Source organism: Ochotona princeps, chromosome 26, assembly GCF_030435755.1.
Source record: "Ochotona princeps isolate mOchPri1 chromosome 26, mOchPri1.hap1, whole genome shotgun sequence".
Taxonomy (NCBI): Eukaryota; Metazoa; Chordata; class Mammalia; order Lagomorpha; family Ochotonidae; genus Ochotona; species Ochotona princeps.
In genome coordinates, this window is record NC_080857.1 from 6,428,367 (window position 1) to 6,449,888 (window position 21,522).

At 44.3% G+C, this 21,522-nt stretch overlaps 1 protein-coding gene across 10 annotated transcripts in view; it reads right to left on the bottom strand.

Moving 5' to 3' along the window:
- UNC79 (unc-79 homolog, NALCN channel complex subunit) overlaps nucleotides 1–21,522 on the bottom strand; it is a 261,393-nt gene that overhangs the window by 33,764 nt on the left and 206,107 nt on the right. For all 10 annotated transcript variants that reach the window (XM_058655399.1, XM_058655396.1, XM_058655404.1 and 7 more), the window contains 6 exons: nucleotides 20,278–20,316; nucleotides 15,539–15,651; nucleotides 15,372–15,457; nucleotides 14,364–14,537; nucleotides 10,353–10,421; nucleotides 6,900–7,010 (listed from right to left, as the gene is read on the bottom strand). In XM_058655399.1, coding sequence (XP_058511382.1) covers nucleotides 6,900–7,010; nucleotides 10,353–10,421; nucleotides 14,364–14,537; nucleotides 15,372–15,457; nucleotides 15,539–15,651; nucleotides 20,278–20,316 — 592 coding nt within the window. The remainder of the gene's footprint in view (nucleotides 1–6,899; nucleotides 7,011–10,352; nucleotides 10,422–14,363; nucleotides 14,538–15,371; nucleotides 15,458–15,538; nucleotides 15,652–20,277; nucleotides 20,317–21,522) is intronic.

A 21,522-nucleotide genomic window follows, 5' to 3' on the forward strand; every position in this document is an offset into this window, starting at 1 on the left:
TGCCTCACTTCTTGTCAGCTTCATAAATGACATTTTAAAGTACATCTGATAATCATTTGTGGCTGAGTACTATTCATTTGTGTGCAGCATCCTTGCTGGAAAACTCTTTTGTAAGTTCTAGAAACGTGTTCGACATCGATTCTGGCTCATTTGTAATCAGATCAGGTGTGACACATGAGAGTTGCCCTATGACTTTCACGGTTCCAGGCCTGGTACCTTTGGTTTCCTCTCCCTGTCTTGCTCACCTAAGTAACATCTCCAGCACCGTGAGGACCAGAAGTAGCAGCAATGGGCATCTGTGTCCGTTTTACGATCTTAGCAGAACTACTTTGGACATTTCACCATCAAACAGGATGCTTGCGAGAGGCTTCCAGTAGACCCCGCTTAACAAGTTAGGAAGTTCCCTTCAGTGCCCAGCTTGGTAAGAGTATATGACAAATGGGTTATTATAAATAACTTTTTTCTTGCATCAGCCAAAATAAGGATAAAAGCTTTTCCCCTTTAATCTAGTAAGATGGTGACTTTAATAGATGTTCTAGCATGGAAACCATTTTCATATTTCAAGAAAATCCCAACTAGCTCATGAGGTTCTATTTTTAATGCATTGATTTGCTATTATTCATTCAGGACTTCTGCTTCTATGAAAGATATCAGCCTATAATTTTCTTTTCCCTTGCTGCTCCGGTCTGGGTGGCATCAAGCTCTACTGGTCTTATAAAAGGAAAAGTTTAGGAAGAGCTTCCCTCATTCGTTTTCGTCAGCTTGTATAAAGTCAAGATCAATCTTTCCCCAAATGCTTTGTAGAAGCTGTCTCTACTGCTGGTACAGTGTTTAAGCGTTGGTTTATAACCACTCATTCCATTTTAAATCATTTAAGTCCAGTCAGCTTTTTCTTTCTTCTGACACATACGTGATTATCCTCAGAGTTCAAATATACTGGCATAAAGCTTTCACGTTTAGATTTTCAATTTGTATGTATTTATTTGAGAGACACAGAGAGCGCCTCTATCCGCTTACCTACTCCCCAGATGCCTGAAACAGTCGTAACTGGGCCTGGCCAACCGCAGGGGCCAGGAACTCAACTCTCACATGAGTGGCACGAATCCGCCTAGTTGGGCAATCACTTTTCCCTCCCAAGGGTCTTCATTAGCAGGAAGCTGGCACCAGGAGCCATATCTTGAGGTTAAACTCAGGCACTCTGACACGGGATGCCGGCCTCTTCTGTGGCAAGCTTTCTGCCTGCTCACTTCCACGCTCCAGTATGCCTGCAGTTACATTCCCTCTCAGTGCTAATATTCTTATCAGTGCCTTTTGTCTTTTTTTTCTCTCTTGAAATTTTAAAATTTATTTTCATTTTATTTGCAAGGCATTGAGGCAAACACTGAAACAGACAGGGAGAAATCTTTCAAACATAGTCAAAAGCCGGCGATAGTCAGGGCTGGATAGGCCCAAGTGAAGAGCCCAGACTCAGGCTGGGTCCCTAACACGAATGGCAAGGATTCAAGAATTTGTACCACCACCTGCTGCCTTGCAGATGTGCATTGTGGGAAATTGGGAATGGAAGAGGGGCAGGGACTCGAACCGTAGAACTCTGAGATGAGAGGCAGGTGTCGCCAAGCGATGTCTTAATCACTGGGGCAAATGCCCAAACCTATCTTCTCGTCTTGATCAGTCTTTCCAAAGGTCTCTCTATGTGACTAATCAAAGAGCCGCCTTTGGGTTGCATTGAATCTCTACTGTATATGTTTCCTTCTTCGCTGGTTTCTACTCTTGTCTTTATTATTTTATTCCTGTACATTTCCTTGTGATTATCCTGCTGTTCTAATAAGCTGATTGCTTAGCTCCTTTAGTTTTGTCTTTTCAAGAAAGTATTTAAGGCAATAAATTTTCTTCTAAATATCTATGACTGCAGTTCCATACTTTAGCAGGTATTTTCATGAACAGCTTAGATTTAAATACTTTTCTAAATTTTCACAATATTTCCTTTGATCTATGAATCACTTAAAAGTACATTTTGAAATTCCCAGCACAGCCTCAGACACCATTAGCTTGTACAGCACCTCTGACTGAAAAACAGAATGTGCACACGTGCACACACGCTCACACAGGTGAATGTGTGATCGTCAAACCTGAACAACTCTAGGAGTTTTCAGGGGCCCACTCCATGTGTGCACATGCACTTTTCCCACATACACCATCAACACACTCCACACACATTACATCCTGCAGGTAGAGACTGGATCAAAATCGAGTGGGGAGAGAGGGTTTGGCTACCTGAGAATAGAGGGCAGTCAAGAGTAGCCCTGCCACCGTTCCTGGGGTACAGTTGCGGTGGGCATGGCCATACAGACTGAGTGTCCCCAGGGATGTTGCCTGCTGGTTCTTCTCCTGAGTTCGCAAGGCCCTGTGAACTGATGTGGTTTCACCTTTGTGTCGGGGGTGGAGGGGTGGGGACAGGTTGAGGGGAAGCCTCTTTGGGCTGCTCTAGAATTTAACAAGGATGACATGAATCTCTATGCTTGCCTCCATAGATTCAATAAAATGTGTACGTCTGGGAAGCGAATGATGCCCCCTAAAGGAAGAGCCCTTCCTCAGCCCACCCTGGAACATTTACAAAAGTGGTGGATTGTAAATGGATTTACAATACTTACACTGTGATGAAAGCACTTGATCTCTGTGGAGTCAAGATTTTTTCATATGTCCATTGAGTCCAATTAATGTGTTGATAAAATTTACTGTAGCTTTCATCACTTTTTATCTGCTTCATTTATCAAATACTTGAAGGGCTCTATTAAAATCTCCCACCTTGACTGTTAATTTCCTATTCTATTTTTTAAGCTTTATTTCTTATTTATTATTTGAAAGGCAGAGTTACAGAGGGAGGAGGAGAAATGGAGAATCTCTCATCCATTGGTTCACTTCCCAGATGGCTGCAACCCCCGCACCTGTTTCCCCATACACTTTAGCAGGGATCTAGATTGGAAGTGGAGCAGCCTGGACTTGAACCAGACTGCAAATGGGATGTTGGCGTCTTGCTGGGCCTGCATGCCACAATGCCAGCTCCCAGCCTATCTGGAGGTTATGTATTAGGTTCCATGAAGCTTTAGAATTGTCACCTTTTTCCTGGTGGACTGTTCATTTTATCAACAAAAATATGCCATGCCTTTCTTTATAATAATGCCTTTCTGCTTAAAGTCAGTTTGTTGACTTCAGATTTGATTTAATATTTGCCTGAGACTTCTTTTTCACTCATTTTCTTTCAAGCTTTCCCAGTGTCTTGAGACATACTGAGATGCATCTGTTACAAATAATACGTGGTTTGAATTTCACAGTGCAGTCTGACAGTCCTAGCGAGTCCCATCAGCTGCTGCGCACCGTGAGGACAGCTGCAGTTTGTTTTCTACCCGCTTACGCCTATGGTAGTCTGTTCTGTGATTCCCTTCTTGTCTGTTGAATTTCTATTCCCATTTTACTCTATTTGTTTAGAATTTGCATTTCTGGCTTTTGGATTTCACACTCAAAATATATAGAAAATTCTTAAGACTATACTTCTGTCCTTCCTGTGAACAATATATAGAATGCTTTAACTCTAATTCCCACCCCAACATATGCACACACACACACACACTCATAAATCAGAGTACTGTTATCTAGAATTTTCGTCTGATTTTGCTAACATTGCTATTTTTGACCACTGAGATTTTCATATTTTATCCATTTCCTTGAGTATTTCTCTGTACATTTCACTCCACTCTTCTTGATTCAATTTTCTCCTTACTGAATCTTTTAGCAATTTTTTTCAGGAAGAATTTATTAGAAAATCTCTTATTTTCTGATAGTGTATTTATTTAGCCTTCACTCTTAAGGGATAGCTTAACTGACAGAGAATTTCAGAAAGCTACTTATTTTATCATTTGAAGACATTTTTTTGCATGATTTTCACAATTGCAGTATCTGGTTAAGAAGTTTGTTGTCGGGCCCGGCGGCGTGGCCTAGCGGCTAAAGTCCTCACCCTGAAAGCCCCAGGATCCCATATGGGCGCCGGTTCTAATCCCGGCAGCTCCACTTCCCATCCAGCTCCCTGCTTGTGGCCTGGGAAAGCAGTCGAGGACGGCCCAATGCATTGGGACACTGCACCCGTGTGGGAGACCCGGAAGAGGGGGTTCCTGGTTCCCGGCTTTGGATCGGCGCGCATCGGCCCGTTGCGGCTCACTTGGGGAGTGAATCATCGGACAGAAGATCTTCCTCTCTGTCTCTCCTCCTCTGTGTATATCTGGCTGTAATAAAATGAATAAATCTTTTCAAAAAAAAAGAAGTTTGTTGTCAATCTCTCTTTAGAGGAATTTGACTGTAGGTTCCTCCTAAAACATTGTCTCAGCTGTTCTGCCAAACTGTTGCAGACTATTCTTGCAGGCCATGTGATGAGCAGGTAAAACATTAGTTAGTTTGTAATAGCTTTAGGAATCCTTATGCTCGCTTAGATAATTAACTGTTTTCATCAAGTACAGAATAGACACAAAGTCTCTTGCATTTCTCATATTTACTTCTTATTAGATGCATGATCTTTACGTTTTCTCTTTCTTTCCCTTTACTGTATTCAGATGTTTTCTTCAAGTTTTTCCGTTTCAGCAACTCTCTTTGGTTGCATATAACTTGCTGTTTCACTTTTTTTTCATGCCAGTCACTAGTTTTCATTTCTAGAATCTCTGCTTTGTTCAAATCTGGCTCTTTTTAGAAAATAATTGGATATCCTGTGTTTTCTCTTAACTGTTCCTCAGGTGTCTATCATCTGAAGCTTGTCTTTGGAGTATCACACAATTTTAGAATCTTGTCTGCTGACTGCAGATGCTCAGACAAGGGTCATGGGGCTTAGTTTTCCACTTCTGTCATTTTCCATGGTGAGCTCCTGTTCAGTAGGATCCCGGCCACAGGAATCCTGGTGGACCTGGGCTGCAGGATTACCCCTCAGCGCTATCTAAGGAAGGAGTTTGAGATCGCTTTTGCCAGATGTCGCAGGACTAACACGTGCCTAGTCTTGGTAGTACTTGGCTTTTCAGCTTGGTGCCTTCCAGAACATGCTGGTGGTATTTTAAATTCAAACTCTAAACCTATTAAAAGATAAACCCACGTCTGCTAATTAACGAGAGATTACAAATCTCTCTTCTAGGTTGCAGAGTGAGATAGATACCACTCCTTGTCACTTTCATAAAAGAATCTGTTCTTTCCAAAGCATCTTTTTTACCAAGTGCCCTTTTGAGGGCTCTGAATTTCTGCGGGGGATGACTCAGCTTCCACTCCCACCCTGGAAGAGTTCCAAAATTGATCTATTTTCCTTGTGTGGGGGCTTAAAATCTCAAGCCACTAAGTTTCCAAGACAAGAAACACTTATGCAATTCCCTCTTCATCTTCACCTCCATTCATTCTTACAAAATTAGGTGCACATGTGTAAAATCATGCCTGCTCTATTTTATCTAGCACCTTTAAATGGGATACATTTCAGATCACCTTCACCGTCACACTGCGTGAAGGGAAGGCACCCAAGCTCTTACCACCCCGAGTCTTTGGATTATATCTGGGAGAAGGCTCAATTAGATACCAATACTCTAAAACTATTTCTTATGGTTTCTCATCAATTATGAAGAAGATGGGACCATCGTGGATGGAGTCTTTCTAACATCTTGTGTTGGAAAAAAAAATGAGGGAAGGCAGATGACAATGGAAAGTAAGAGGATATTAATGTGAAGATAGGCTAATGGCAGGATGTGTTTTATAATGAATATCTTGAATTCAGAATGTTAGAAGACCCCCTATAATCGATCCCTACATTGTACAACATGCAAAATACAATTCATTGGGTTTCTTTCTCCAAAAATAAACATATTGTATTTGGTGTTATTACATCTTTCTCTTTTTAATTAAGAAAAAGGTGTAGGTATGGAGAAGTTACTTTTCAAGAAGAATTTTAACAGTCAAAACTGAAGATTATCATGACGTTAGGAAACCAATGCTACAGATACACTATTACATACTTTATCATCAGAAAGACCAAAAAATGAGATCAGGCATAGCATTTACCATGGCAGAACAGACACAAGCTGGCAAGAAAGGAGATGAGAGTGTCTTTAGCAGAATGAAAACCTTAGTCTAACATCGGGTTTATTATGAGAAAAACAAAGGGCTCCTGGAAGTGCACAACATGAGTAAAAGCGCTTTCTGCATGTTCAAGTGAGACACAGATCCTACTGGAAACAGGAAGATTGGGCGTTTGGAAGGGTGACATTTGCATAACTGTTCTTAAGACAGAAACGTAGTTTGCCTGCCCTCTCCCTGCCCATCAGCTCCACACAGGCTGCTGCAGCCATTAGGCAAGCAGTACTTTTCCATTTTCTCAGTCGTGGGGAAGGGGGTGCTGGAGATAATGCAATAGAGAAACCATTATTAAGGCAAGATGGCAAAAGATAAGATGATAACTTCAGAGGCCAGGAACCCAGAAATGGGGAGACAGACGGATGATGAGAATTAAGGAGCTCCCCACGGGCTTTTGGAAATGTCAAGCCCAGAGTCCTCTACTTCGGATAGAAAATGATGTGGAGTGATGACTTGCCTGTGAATAATGGGTGCGGACTTTGAGAAGGAGCCTCAGAGGTCATTCAGACCACAAACATTTCATTCAAATGACCTTTCCTCTTCTAAACCACATGACCCTCAACTCCCCACATCTGTGTATTTTTGGCAGTTCATGCACGGACGTGTAAAGCGTTTTCTCCCAATTGTATTCACTAAACCCCAGAGCTGCTCATTGTAAAACTATATTAACTAACCCGATAGGGACTTGGCACTGATTGGAAAGGCTATGATTTCTGCTAGTTCTCGGTTTCAGAACACACATGGGAACGTACCTTAGTGAAGGCTCGGTAGCACAAGCCACACAGCTCCACCAGGTAGGCCAACGTGAAGACAGCATTCTGGATTACGAAGCTGAGCAGTTTTGAAAATGGCTCCAACAAACTCTGTAGGGAGAGAAGGGCCAAGAAACATCAACCGCTGCATTCTCTCACCCCAAACAAAAGTTAATATCTCCCAATCTTTAATGATGGCATCATTCTTTTCTAAAATGTAAAACTTCTTACCAGGTGACTCTTATGGCAACTCTGTTGCTCTACTAGAACCTGAACTGCACCTTCAAAAAATGGCTCCAAGAACATGATTCAGTTATCATATTATTCAAAAATTAGCCCACGCTGCCTGTGGCATCATTCACAAACCCACCTAGACTATTATCCTAAGTCAATGTCCACTAAAGCCTTCAGAACCCTGGGAGGTTTGCGCCAGATCTTCTGGTCAGTGTCTCAGCACCCAGGCATCTGTGTATCACTTTGGGGTCTTCTAGAAGTCTGTCTTCTTAGTGTTGCCATGCAAAACATCCTTGTATTTCTGAAGTACCATTGGCTTAGAGAAAACCCATGGGCAGCCCCAGTTTGCTGCTGATTCATACCAGGACCGCACCACTCACTGGGGTTTCTCCATCGGAACTCCACCCATAAAGGGTCCACTGTAGCTCCACATCCTCTCTTCAGGCATTTAGAAACATCCTACTGAGTGTCAGGCAGAGTGAGGTGCTTTCTTACAGCTGATCTCACTCAGATGTCTTTGTGTCCTGGGAGACCACATGTTTACCTCAGGACACAGCTGTAGAATCTAACACAAATGTTTTACACTCTAGCTCTAGGACCCTGAATAAATGACTTCCGAATTTTTAAAACTGACTTTGATTTTATTTGAAAGGCAAAGAAGATAGACAGATGGAGCAATCTTCCACCTGCCAGTTCATTCCTCAGACACCTGCAACAGCCATATTTACACCAGGCCAAAGCCAGGGAACCCAGAGCTTGGTATGTCTTTGCGTGGATGGCAGGGGCCCAAGCACTTGAGTCACCAACTGCTGCACCCTAGGGTGCACATCAGCAGGAAGTGGGATCAGAAGCAGAGTAGCCTGGCTTGAATCAGACATTCAGCTGAGAGATGCAGGATCCTAAGCTCTGGCGTCATCCCTGTGCCGACTGCACGACCCTGAAGAAGTGCTTGGATGGCTCTGAGCTGTAGTTTTCTCCTCTGTGATAACATGGCTTAATCATGGCCTCACTACAATAAACCTTTATTCAGATGATGACAATGAAAGGACATAGTTATTTGTGTAGAATACATGGCAACAACGACCTTCATCACAAACCCCAACAACAGCTTGTTAGGTAACCTCGCCTGAGGCCATAAAGCTACGCAATGAAAATCAAATCAAAGTTCTAGAGCAATTTTACAGAGGTACAATTGCTATGTAGAGGAGACAGGATTTTAAGTGGACACCAAAGACGTCCATGCCTTAATTCCATAACTTCTAACCTTCTTAGACCTCACTGTCCGGATTATAAAAGTGAGACATGTTCAGTGAGCAAACTCAATCATGGAGAAAAGTAAAGGTGAGGAAATAAATCATTCGCCAGCTCATCACCAAGCGGTAGCACTGTGTGCACAGCTACTTTCTTCACCTTACCAGTTTATTTAACTGAAACCTTAAACATATGCTGTTTTATTTTTTGTTAACAATACAGCATAAAAAATTTTCCAGTGCTGTTCAATTTTTAATGGCTGTAAAAGTCACATTTCATATAAATACCACCTAAGTACAACCATTTTTGCATGAGATTTTCATGTTCTCCCTTTCAGTAAATTCTCAGGAAAGGAATCATGAGATCAACAGAAACAAGCATTTTTGAGATTCTTTCTGCTTACTGACACAAAAACAAGTTCATTACATGTTAGTTAACCCTGATAAAAATTATTTTACTTATTTGCATCCCCCACACAAGCCCATGTAATGCTTATCATATGAAAAAAACCTTAAAGAAAATCTTCAAAATCACACTATTAATTCAGTCTGTTTGATCTGTGACTCCCCCTTAAAACACTGACAGTTAATGAACTGGGTAGGGCCTTGGTCACACACTCACATTATGCATCCTTGATGGTCGAGAAGAGAAAACTGGAGAAAAGCCTGAATGGAAGTCCCAGAATGGGGCAATGTGGTGCAATACACCAGCCAAGCTTGGTCTCAAAGGACCTATGTGCAAATCTATTTTCTACCAACCAGCTATGTGAGTAGGCCAAAATACTTCATTTTCTGAGCCTGTTCCTTATCTGTAAGCAAACACATGAACCAGATGATCTCTTGGCAACTTTCTGACATAAACTCGAGTCTATGAAACCACAGTGAAGGTAAACAGGTTCAGAAGACACGCGGTGTTGATATACTAACTGGTAATCACCAACTACTGGAATACAAGCGATTGCTCTGTGCAGCCCAGAAATGTAGCCAGGAACAAAAACTGAATGAGACACTGTCCTGATTTCCTGATAACAGTTTCCAAGGGAAGACTGCGTGCAACGCAAGTGCCAATATAGAGAGGTCTATCAGGTATTCTGAGACTGATATGCAAGAATGTTAGTACAGATGATCTAAGCATTGTTTCCATTGCACCTCCAAGAATGAAAAGGAGTTCATCAGAGGAAATAGTTCAAGCAAAGACAAGCAGACATGGACCCAAATATGAACAATAGTGAAAAGTACTAAGCACACAGTATACCTGTGGTGGCTGTTTTGATAACAATAATAGCAATTTTGAAAGGATAGAGCAGGCATGGGAGAAGGGAGACATCATGAAACATTAAATTGGAAATCGGCGAGATATGAAGCAACTTCTCGTATGCCAGACTAAGGAATCTGGGGGGTCATCCTAAAAGAAATGAGAAGTTAAAAAAATATTTTTAAGCAAGGAACGAGTACAATGAGATCCACGTGGAGAAAGACCATTTTCTGGACCTGACATTGTAGCGTAGCAAGTGGGTGCCAGTTTGTGTTCTGGCTGTTTTACTTCCGATCCAGCTCCCTGTTAACGGCCTGTGGAAAACGGCCCAGGTGCTCAGGTCCTTGCAGCTCAATGTTGAGCCTGTCTCAGCATTGCAGCCATTTGTGGAGTGAACCAGCAGATAGAAAATTCTCTCTCTCTCTGTAGCTCTTTCAAATAAATAAATCATTTGAAATAAAAAGATTCTTTTCTTAATAATATGAAGAATGGATTGATGGGCATGGGCCAGAACTTGGAGAACCAATTATATACAATAATACTGTGATGTCTTAGAGTTCTTTATGTCAGACATTGGCCTGGCAGGAGCAGAGGCAAAGATGTTAAAAAAAAAAAAAAGGCCTTCAGAATGCACTACCTTGTCTTCAGTGCTGCCTATTTTCAGATCAAACAATAACTGAATAATCAGTTGGTTGCTTTTCTGAACATACATACCCTGGTGGCGTTGGTAGAGGGTATCTTCAAGAGGCAAATCATAATTCTCAAACTGGAATCTAAAGAACACTGTGAACAAATATGAAAAAGCAGAAGTCAGTACCTTCTTAATATATCTTCTACTTCAAATAGTTTCCTTAAGCATTTGTTAGGAAAAAGAAACAGCTGAAATGTAGCTGCCTCTATAAAGTGTCCCATACCACACATTCAAGGTGATAAGAAATCATTCTCAGTTTTAAAATGTTTAGTTAAACAATTTTAATTAAACATAACTTCTAAGTCAGTTGTCAAAAGTATAGCCCTAAACTTGAATCATATACAGAAAGGATGGAGGGATGGATGGAAGGAGGGGGCCATGGATACATAAATGGACAAGTAGATATTAAATGCCACTTGGGGAGTGAACCAGTGGATGGAAGATCTCTCTCTCTCTCTGTGTGTGTCTCTCCCTCTATCTCTTTGTAATTCTGACTTTCAAGTAAAATAAATGAATCTTTTAAAAAAAGGTCAGTTTTAGTAAGAAAAGACTGATCTTCACCTGCCCTTTCTTTGAGTTTAAGGCTTCTTCTGAAAAAGGAACGAAACTACTGTAAGCGAAAATTGAATGTTACAAATCTATTCAGAATTCTATTTTGGTAAGAAAGATACCCATCCAAATGTACTTTTTAAGTTGAATTTTCTGAGATTAGGGGGAAATTTTATTGAACATTGTACTTGAATATCTGTAGCTGTATGCAGAAAGTTCTTTAAAGCAGACTAAGCTGGTGTTCCGCAAACAGAACCCCTAGATCAGCAGCGCCTCTCTTCCCTGGAAACCCAGTGGAATGTAAACCCTGAGGACCCACCCCTCTCAATTGGGGACTCCTAGATCAGCACCAGTCACCTGGGCAACGCATGAGAAGTGTAAAAACCGCACATGGTGTATCAACGGTAACATTTTCCCCTAGAGATTAAAGACAAAGGCAGGTGCCAAGGTTGTGTATTCAGGTGCTGCTTGGGATTGCCACAACCTACACTGGGATACTTGGCTGACTTCTACCCACCCCATGCTTCTGATCCCACTGCTGTGCCTGGGTGGCAGCAGATGATGGCCCAGGTTCCTGGTCCCTGCCACCCATGTGGGAGACCCGGATAGAATTCCTAGCTCTTGGTTTCAGTCTGGCCAGGCCTAGCCCTGTGTTGCAGGCATTTGTGGAGTGAACACTGGACAGATCTCCCTCTCTCTCAACTCTTCTTCTTTTAAACAAATCGACAAATGTTTTAAAAAGAAGAAGGCAGAAGCTGGTTATAGCCAATGCCCAGATCTGACCTCGCAGACCAAATTCCTACAGAAATTCTGAAAGTATTTGACAAGTATCTTCTAAGGGAAGCACTGGTCCATTTAATCTGCTCAGTAGCCATGGGAGCTGATGTGACATTTACCCTGATTCAAGACAAGGGCTGAACACTGGCTGCTCAGCAGTCTCCCACAGTGATTGAAAAATCAGGAAATGTCTTCTTAGAAAGAATGGGAAGGTGGGCAACATGAGACCTGTGTTCCCTTGGGACGACAATCAGCAGGTGACGGACAGCACCTAACCTCATCACTGCAGTGGGAAACCTTTGTGCCAAAGGCCACTTGAATGGTTAGAATATCATTTATGGGCCACAGAAAATAATCAACTTAAAAACTACTTGCCATAGCAGTGCTGAATTTTGAGTCCCCCCTGTGTATCCCTTGGCAGGGGAGGCCTGGTATACTGGACACCCCCCATGCCTGTCACAGAAGGACAGGGGCCACCCAGTTCTCAAGAGTCATTTTCCTAATTATCTGATCTCTTTCCACTTCATGAATCAATCTTGCTGACAAGGTCCCTATGGGCAGGGCTGACTGTCACCAATTAGGCACACTAGTTGCTTATGGCTAGTAACATCCCCAACCAGTCAGTGTTCACGTGAAATATGTTGACTGTTACACGTGCACGCAGGCATTTGCCCTACTTGTTCCTATGCCTTCTCTCACCAGGGATGGCCCTCTGGCTCTATGAAAAATGGCCGTGGAAAATGTGTGGGATGCCCGGTCCTTGTGCAGTAACTCTGAGAGGGATCTTTGAAAAGCTCATAGTTATGAAAACATTGTGTATGGATTTCAGTCCTTCTGCACCATGATAAATTAATCCCTCCTCTTGAAAGTGTTTACCGATTTAAGAGGTAGCAGAAGGGACACAATTCCAATCTACTGTTTCACACTCGAAATCCCCAGCCAGGCTGGAGCCAGGACAGAAGAAAGCCAGGTGCTGGCAGCTCAACCCCATTTTACCATCACCTGCTGCCTCCCACGTCTGCATGAGCCGGAAGCTGGAGTCAAGAGCTAGAGCTGGGTATCAAGCACCAGCACGCTGATGCAGGACACGGGCATGTCAACATCTGCCTACTAACCGCTAAGACAAACCGTCACCTCAACCGACCCTTAAATCACATTTCCCCCAAAATCTCTTGAGGTACAAACTTTCAAAGTGCAGGTGTGCTTTACTTAGATTTGCTCAGCTGTTCCAGATTTGTAGGCCAACAGGATCATAAAAAGAGAAGTGGCAAGGATCCCTTCCTCTGTGCCCCCTCTGGTCTTTGAAGTTTCTTTCTTTTTTTGTTTTAAAGATTTATTTACTTTTTATTACAAAGTCAGATGTACAGAGAGGAGGAGAGACAGAGAGGAAGATCTTCCGTCTGATGACTCACTCCCCAAGTGACCACAACGGCCGGTGCTGTGCCGATCCGAAGCCGGGAACCAGGAACCTCCTCCGGGTCTCCCACGCGGGTGCAGGGTCCCAAAGCTTTGGGCCGTCCTCAACTGCTCTCCCAGGCCACAAGCAGGGAGCTGGATGGGAAGTGGAGCTGCCGGGATTAGAACCGGTGCCCATATGGGATCCCGGGGCTTTCAAGGTGAGGACTTTAGCCGCTAGGCCACGCCGCCGGGCCCAGGGTCTTTGAAGTTTCAAAGTCAAAGGAGCATAGCCCATGTTGGGTCCTGAATGACCACCCTCCCAGACCATCAGAGTGTTGCTGACTGGCAGAAAGGTATTCTCAGAGGCCACTGATATTCAGGCACCAGGTTACATATGAATTGTTAGATCAGAAGTGTAACTCACAGCATGCAACTTCACTTATCAGATTAACATGACATTGATCTCACTTCTGGGCTAAGTACTTCTGCCTGTGCGCTGCATGGAAAAAAAGCACAAAATCCTCCTGGAGTAAGTGAGGTTCAAAGATGCGACCACGGCTCTGCTAGTACCTCTTGAGACTTGGATGCCTTCACGTCAGCCCCACATGAGACAGGTGCCGGGAGTCTGTTGGTGGGAAGGACCCAGGACTGTGAGGTCCCGGCTTAAGGGCTGATCTCACTGCCACCACCGAGCTCTTTCAGTCATACCACCTCTCTGAATTTGCAGTCCTTCGTCTGGGAACTGGGGAGCCTGGGAAGGAGTTTTACAGTGCCCTTCCCCCCCAAGCAGAGTACCTTTCTGATCTTGCATTGAATGTGTTCGTATGGATAATGATGGTTAGGTCACCAGTCTCCCAGCAGGTAAGGAAGTACAGTTGTGATGGTATGATGTTGGGGGAAGGGAAATCAAAGAGAACATGGCTTCCACGAGTACATAAGCAGAGCCATCTCTTACATAATTCTCCAAAATTGTCTTTCTTTTCTACGTCAGCTCCTTGTAGACAAAACTACTTAGCTGTTTACTTAACATCCACCTGAGAAGTTTCTACATTTAAAAAAATTTTCACTAGCATCTCTCTGACATGTTAAAACACCCAACCCCTAAGTCTAGCCGTGATTAGTGAACAAAACACCCGGTCTGCCTTGGAAACAACAACCCAGAAAACCCTCACGTGGTGGAGGATTCGGGTCCCTTCAAGTCCTGGGTGATAAGTTTAATGCCCCTTAGAGATTCTGTTTCTCTCACTGTTCTCTGTAGGCAGAAGGTCCGCAAGGGTCAGAGGTGAACAGAGGTCCTGCTGTCAGCTCACCTTCAGAGGTAAAACACAAGGCAGCTTGGCGAAGAACGTCTGGAACTGGTTGCTGATTGTAGTCCAGAGGCTACTGGGAGAATCCATGGGCAAAGCTTCCATGAAAGTAGCCATGTTTTCCAAACAGCGTATCATAGCACCCCCTGCTGGTAAATTCTTTTTGTTATTTAGACCCTAAAAACAAAAGCATAGGCAATCAACTGCTGAAACTGCGTGGAAGTTCATAACAGCTATTGGGCGAGCAGCATTTGGAAAATGACATATTCACACTAAAAACATGGGTTTGAGTTCCTGCTCAACAATCACTGCAAAAGCAAGGAGGACCACACGATGAACAAGTCCAGATGAACTTACGGGGAAACGTGGGTGCTCTTTAAACTTAGTGAGAGGTGGAAAGTGAGTGAGACCTACGACATGTCTTCTAAGTCTTCTAAGGACATGTGTCCAGACACTAGGGAGGCACGACAAATGATGCTTGCTGGGAAGGATGCCCAGGGCACCCATGGAGTGTAAAACTGACAGAAGCAGCAACTTTTCTTCCCAGCCACTGGTATTGGCTGACAGAGAGGGCTAACGCATAGTGAGCTTGTCTGGACTCCAGGTCCCGAGATGCAGCGTGTATCTCAACGCACCACTCCACACTTCAAAGGTCGGACGATGCCAGGAGGCGAGTATGAAGCTGGAGTCTACCACTTAGCGGAGGACACCGAGCAGCTTTAAATCATGGGCTGGGAACCTGCTTCCTGCCAAGGGCCATGTGGATATTTACAAGATGATCACCTTAAACATCTTATTGATACAGATTTATTGAATTTCAATCCCACCTACAGTTGCCTTAGCAGGGCCAGACCAAATGACTTCATAAGCCGTGAGCAAGACTTTCCTGAACTCTGCTTTAACAACATAGTAAATCCGTGTAATATTTACTTAATTTTTAAATTAAGTGACTTTGCCTTCCTTCCCCCGCAGAAGCACACAGAGCTGAGAGTAGCATGAAAGCAAACCTACCTCCAAGAGCTGGCTGAGAGCGGCGATGGAGCTCAGCTCATTGAAATCCATCAAAGATGTGGCCAGGGTTCGTAAAAACGTCCCATCTGGAAAAGCCAATGACTGGGTTTAGTCGTGTTGGGGACCCAGGAGGTCTGTGGGGTCTGGATCCTCGACGGGTCAGTTACCTCTGATCGTGCTCTGGAACAGCTGTGGGAAGATGCCGTTGGGTGCCAGCTGATGGAAGATACAGCGCAGGAACTGCTTGGCCACTCCTGCTGCATTGCCTGGGACCATCATGCTGGGATGGGGCAAGGAGGAAAAAGACAGGAAATCATGGGCTGAGGGCCATACACTTAGGCATTACTTTCTTCATTTACAGTTCAGGCATTTATACAGCAGCCCTTTCAGGGAGCAGTTTGTTGCATTTTTGTCTGTAAGACAAACTATTTCAATCAGACCTTACCTACTCACATTAACAGTATTGGGAAGAGAAGACTGTGACATGTCTGAGCACTTCTGGGCTTATTCTAGGCCCCTGAAGGAGCGGAGGAGGGTTCTGAGGCCCAGAGAAGAAAGCCATGTTGCTGATGATGGCAGAGGCAAGACCAGAACTCTGGCTGCAGGATGGACAGCAAGGCCCTTGCAGGCAAGTGGCACTGGCTCCAGCAGAGCAACCCTGAGGCACGATGGGGGGGAAGGGGAGACTGGTCACTCCCACTGCAAGACAGGAGAGTTATCCTGGTGCCTCCAAGCTGGGATTTGTCTAAAGCACAGGCCTTCAATAGGCACTACTTCCCCTTCACCCACTGTCCACTTCTGTATGTCAAAAGGGGGAGCCTAAAGAAGTTTCTGGGACCCTGTTCCCTAGAATTAGGTCTCAGAGATGATTCAGGGACTAGGTGAGCAGAAGAAAGAAAGAAGAAATCAACAAGTCTAGTGGATGAAGGATAAAAAGGCCCATTTTCCTAAAATGAAACCAGTTATGGCCCCGCTATGTCAAGCCTACCCTGAAATGCTCTTCAGGAAAAAGATTAGACCAAATGTAACATAGCTTTCATAAAACACAGAGGGATGAAACACTTCCCAGTCTGTGTTATGAGACTAACACATTCCTGAAGCTAAACTTAGACATGTATAAAGCCATTAGCAAAGTTAATAAGTAAATTCAAAGAAGGAAACAGAAGAAATGGGGAGTGAAATGAAACACTACACAGTCCTCATGGACACCAAAGCCAACCATGCACTGAAAGAAGACGCATAACTGAAGGGTTATCCCAGGAATGCAAAATGAGGATAATGTCAAATGAAGTATATTAAAGAATAAAACAGGGCTACCACCGTGGCATAGGGAAGCCACCTGCAAAGCTGGCATCCCTACTGGACAATGATTCAAGTATCAGCTGCTGCACTTCCAACCCAACTCTGTTAGTGGCCTGGGAAAAGCAACAAAAGATGGCCCAAGTGTTCAGGTCCTTGTACCCATATGTGAGACTCAGAAGAAACTCCTGGCTCCTGGCTGTTGGCTTCTGGCTTCAGCCTGGCTCAGCCCTGGTAGCTACAGCCATCTGGAGAATGAACTAGCAAACGGGAAGATCTTTCTCTTTCTCTTTCTCTTTCTCTCTCTCTCTCTCTCTCTCTCTCTCTCTCTCTCCCACCTCTCTCTGTCCTCAGTTCTCCCGACTCCAGTTCTTGGCTCTCAGCCCTCTGCTGTCCCCACTAGCCTCCCTTGCAACTCCCTCCTCTTACTATGGCAGGAAACCTCTCTTCTTTTCTTACTCTGCTCTCTGCCTTCTCTCCCTTCCCATAGCCATCTTCCTCTGCCCTGCTTTCTCTCACTTCTCCCACTGGAATAAAGCCCTTCCCTGCGGCCGCCTCTCCTGCTGAAACAGAGACCTCTGGTGTAACTTGCTGTGTCTGGTGCTTGCGTTTGTGGCATTCTTCTCTAACACCAACAACTTCAGGCTCAGGTATCTATACAAGAGGAATCAACACAGTTTTACAAAGATCCTGCATAAGGATGTTCACAGCAGCTCCCTACAGACTGGAAACAACCCGCAAGTCCCTCAGTAGAAAAGCAAACTATGGAATAGAATTCAGCACTGAAAAGGAAACACACCTCATATACAAGTGACAATATCACTAAACTCCCAAAACAGGCACCGTAAAAGAAGGCAGCCACAAGCCAGCACACAGACAGTACAGTTCTGTTCATATGATGCACTACAAGCAAAACTGATCTCTGGTGGTGAAAGGACCACCGCACCTGCCTCTCTGGGGCAGGGACTGGAGGAAAGGTGGAGGGGACTGGTGTTTGGAATTGGTGGCAGCGTTCTGCATGTTGGTGGGCGTTTAGGCTTGCAAGCTGTGCCTCTGCCAAAACTCTGTGAAAGTACGCTTAAGATTTATAGATTTCTTGTACACACAAGGTTTATAAGACAAAGAACCATACTTAACACACGCCATGGTGGCTATCACCAACAGTGAAGTATTGTTCACTGAAATGTGCTGAGACAAGAGAAGACCACCAGGTGAGGTTATAGGAATGAAAAGGTTATGCCTAAGTCCCGTCACCTTACATATAGGGCACCTACAAAGCTAAAACTGAGTAATAAATATACTGCATCACTGAAATATTTACACAATTAAAACACTGGAATTTAATGGGATGCTTGACCATAGCAATCAATTCACAAAAGGACATGTATATCAAAATACCATGTTGCACGTATTAAATACCGACAATTTTTATTTGTCAAGCATACCCCAATAAAGATGGAAAAAAATAAACGACCATATGCAAAAATTGAACTTTGGTTAAGTGTAAGTATTTGGGGAGTAAGTGTGTTGATATCTGAGATTTACACTGAAATGCATCCCAACCAAGACAAGACAGACTGTGGAGGTATGGTTGTACATACGGTTAAGCAAATAAGATGCTCAAAGTTGGATGTAGGTAATAGGTGTATTACTGTAAAAACAGTATGCCTAAAAAGTTTAATCATGTAAAAAATCTAAAAGAAAAATGCTTATAAAAGTCTGTGTTGGAACAGGGCAAGAGAAAGGAAAGCAGACACTGTCAACCCAGAAGCTGTAGGAATAGAATCCTGACAACTGTGTCTCACACCTGCACAAGTGATGAGAAATACGCTCACGCACTATCCCTTGTGCTTCATGGAACAGACTACTGTCCTCGCACAGGTAACAGCAACCAGTGGACCCAAAGTAACACCTACATTCATCCTCACACACAATACCACACAATACCACACACACTCGTCATTCAAACATTCTTCAGTGTGCTCCAACCACCGCCAGAAGGAAGTCCCTGCACACTCGGGTAAGCCCAGGTCAGCAAGAGTGTGCGGCTCTGTGCTGTGGCCACCCTGGTGCTGTCACAGCTCTCTGCATGCTAGGTGCCTCATCGCCTTGGGTGTCTTACACTGACTGTTCCACAACTGCTGGCATAGTGAAGCTCAGCTCATGATTTCAGCTCTTGTTTGAAATCTATCACTTCTTAAGGAAAGTCCTTCCCTCCTTCTCTCTCCCTTCCTTCCTTCCTCAACACCCAGAAGAGACCATGGTATCAGCTCTCCTCTAGGCTTGTCCATCTCTGTAAATGGCACACTCGGCCAGCCAATTGTTCAGACCAGAACCTGCAAACCACTCTCGCCTCTGTAACTCCTGCCCTTTTATCAGCAAATCCTGTTGGCTTGACAAACCTTCTCTCTACCTGAAATCAGACCGCTACCAGCTTCCACCTGGAGGGGATTTCCGAACTGGTTTTCCTGCTTCGACTCTTTCCCACCATGACTTATTTTAGGCTCACGAGCCAGAATAACCCTTTCATTTGATTTGGTTTTAAATTTCCCCTTTGAAAAACTGCAATGCTATTCTGATAAGAACACTTACTTGAGAACTAGCCTCTCAACAGCGTTTTCAGGGAACCATGCATCACTGTTGGTTACAGGTGCAAGGCTGATGAGAGCCACTCAAGTGAAACCACACCTCTTCCCTGGCAACTCCCCTTCTCCCCAGTTTCCAGCACCCCATGTTCCTCTGTCATCCTATGAATTCAAAAGAATGGGCCCCAGAAACACAAGGCAAAGCGTGTGACTCAACTGTTGGCCTCAGCGACAACCTCCTTCACTCAGTAAAAGCCGAACTCCCTGCAATGACCGACAGACAGGGCACTGCCTGGCTGCCTCCCCGTTTCCTGGTCCAGCCTGGCTCCTACCATCCTTGGGCATGCTCCTTCCTTCCCAGCATTTTGCTGACGTAAAGGCACTGCGTTTGCTCTGTCTGGAATATTCTCTCTCTAAACTGCTGCCTAGATGGCTCGTTCATTTCACCCAAGTTCATTCAAATACTTCCTCAGAGAGAACTGTCCTTGATCATGGCCTCTAAAATACTACCTGCAGTCACGTTCTGTGACCTAGACTTACTTAGTTAATTTTCATAGCATTTAGCAGTAAAATAATATTAAGTGGCAGATTTCTTGGTGGTTAACTTGCTTATTTCCACTTTCCTAAGTTCCACCACAGCCAGACTGTGCCGCTTTGTCACCACAGCATCCTCCATCCTCAGCTGTCTCTATACTTGTCCTTCACAGCACTTGGCAAAGTTGACAAAGGCAAATGGGTGCAATGATTTCATCTGTGTTTGCCTCCCTGGGAGACTGTAAACCCACCAGGGCAAGCATGCAATTCTGTCACCGATTAAAACCCAAGCACCCTGCAGAAGACGGGCATCAACGTGTCTGTTGACTGAAATGAATGAATAAAGGCATGAACAGAAAATGGACAATCAGTACTCTTTGGGGCAGCAGTTGGGACCCCCGCTGGTCCTTGCCGGGTGTGAACTGGCCACAGAATGGACATGCACAGGGGACAGAGCAAGTGAGCCTGGGCTCACGTGAGACCCTTACCTTTCTGCCTGATTGGAGAAAGTGGTGCTGGATGCCAACCTAGGAGAGAAACGAAACAGTCACACGATGGCCGAGGCTGCCGTGAGGTAGGACGAGTGTCCTGGTGGGGCCTGCTGCCGCTCGGTGATCCGTGGGAGAGAGGCGAAGGGGTTTCAGAAAGCAGTAGGATGAACAAAACTGTGCAGTTTTTGGGAGCAAATTAATTTTTGAATCCCCTTTTTCTGTAAACTTTTTGAAGCTCCCTTCTGCGGCAACATGGAGGATATCCGTGCATAGCGACGGGGACCCACTCGGAGCTCACGCTCCCGGGACAAATACAATCTACTTTTGTGTCACGTCAGGTATTTCCTCAGACAGGCTCTCAGCCAAACTTTTTTTCTATCAAACAACCCATCAACAAAATGATCTCCGCAGCAGGTGTGTAGATACCAGGGCAAACCTGACCTAAACCGTCCCCATTTTAACTCAACTAAAATTCATTGCTTGGTGTCCAAGATATCTAACTACAATGAAGCACAAATGGTTAAAAAAAAAACCACCTCTATTATCATAGGATAGATACTGAATAGATAATACAATAGATAACAGATAACTTGAATTAATATGTTAAGCAAGGAAACCTATTCTACTGATAAATGGATTTTGTAAGTAATTAATAAATGACATGTAATTTTGACAAGTTTAGGGGACTGAGTGCATCGAAATAGTCTATATGTCATCATATCGAAAGGAAATGTCCTAACTTGGATATGAAAGGTTGCAGCTAGAAAAGAGAACAGGGGTAGTTTAAGAGGGATTTAAGTTGAAAGCAAATTATCAAATCACATGGAAATGCTTCAGCGACAAAAGAGAGGGTCACGTTGACCTTCTGCACGCTCAGAACACCCTGGGAATGGATGGAGCCGGCGGTCACCTGCACGAGTGGACAGTCAGCCCCTGCTCTCATGGTGTAACTGAGGTATGCAGGGAAGCCCTGGCACGCCGGCCGAGTCTCACCTTGGAAGCTCCCGATCACCCTGGGCTGCTGAGGACTGCAGCAGCTCCTGCCGAGTGCTCTCTGCCTTACCAGCCTGCCGCCGGAGGCAGACTTCAACACACGTACATGTAAACATGTTGTTCGCATCTGCTACTGTTTTTCCCTTGTTTTCTTCAAAGCTCATGTGCTTCCAGCCTGAGTGCTGGCAACGTTTGGAGAAGGATTATCTTTGTTTATGCTAAAACAAAACAAACCCCTCCATGTATCTG